Source organism: Calidris pugnax, unplaced genomic scaffold (assembly GCF_001431845.1).
Source record: "Calidris pugnax isolate Ruff unplaced genomic scaffold, ASM143184v1 scaffold343, whole genome shotgun sequence".
Lineage (NCBI taxonomy): Eukaryota > Metazoa > Chordata > Aves > Charadriiformes > Scolopacidae > Calidris > Calidris pugnax.
This window is the reverse complement of record NW_015091052.1, coordinates 7,801-8,110: the sequence shown is the minus strand read 5'-3', so window position 1 is coordinate 8,110 and position 310 is coordinate 7,801. Positions and strand designations below refer to the sequence as shown.

Here is a 310-nt window from a genome sequence, read left to right as displayed (position 1 = left end):
ATCGCACACCCCACCGCCCCCCTCCCTCCCCAGAGAAGGTGCCGAGCTGGCGACGGGTGGCACCCGCCGGGGCATCGTGGTCTCCACCTTGGCCGAAGCTCGGTTCTTCGCCGAGGGGGGGTTCGATGACATCCTCTACGCCTACCCCCTGCCGGGGGGGCGGCTGGAGGAATGCGCCGCCTTGGCCAAGCGCCTTCAAGCCTTCCAGGTCCTCCTCGACAACCCCCAGGCCTTGGACCTCCTGCGCCAGCACCCGTTGCCCCCCGGCAAACGTTGGCTCGTCTGGCTCAAGCTCGACTGCGGCAACGGC

The 310-nt window shown here is 69.7% G+C and overlaps 1 protein-coding gene across 1 annotated transcript in view; it reads left to right on the top strand.

Annotated features, from left to right (window-relative positions):
* Nucleotides 1-310, top strand: part of LOC106896531 (D-threo-3-hydroxyaspartate dehydratase-like) — a 7,469-nt gene that overhangs the window by 3,652 nt on the left and 3,507 nt on the right. Inside the window, exon 2 of the mRNA XM_014956609.1 lies at nt 34-308. Coding sequence (XP_014812095.1) covers nt 34-308 — 275 coding nt within the window. The remainder of the gene's footprint in view (nt 1-33; nt 309-310) is intronic.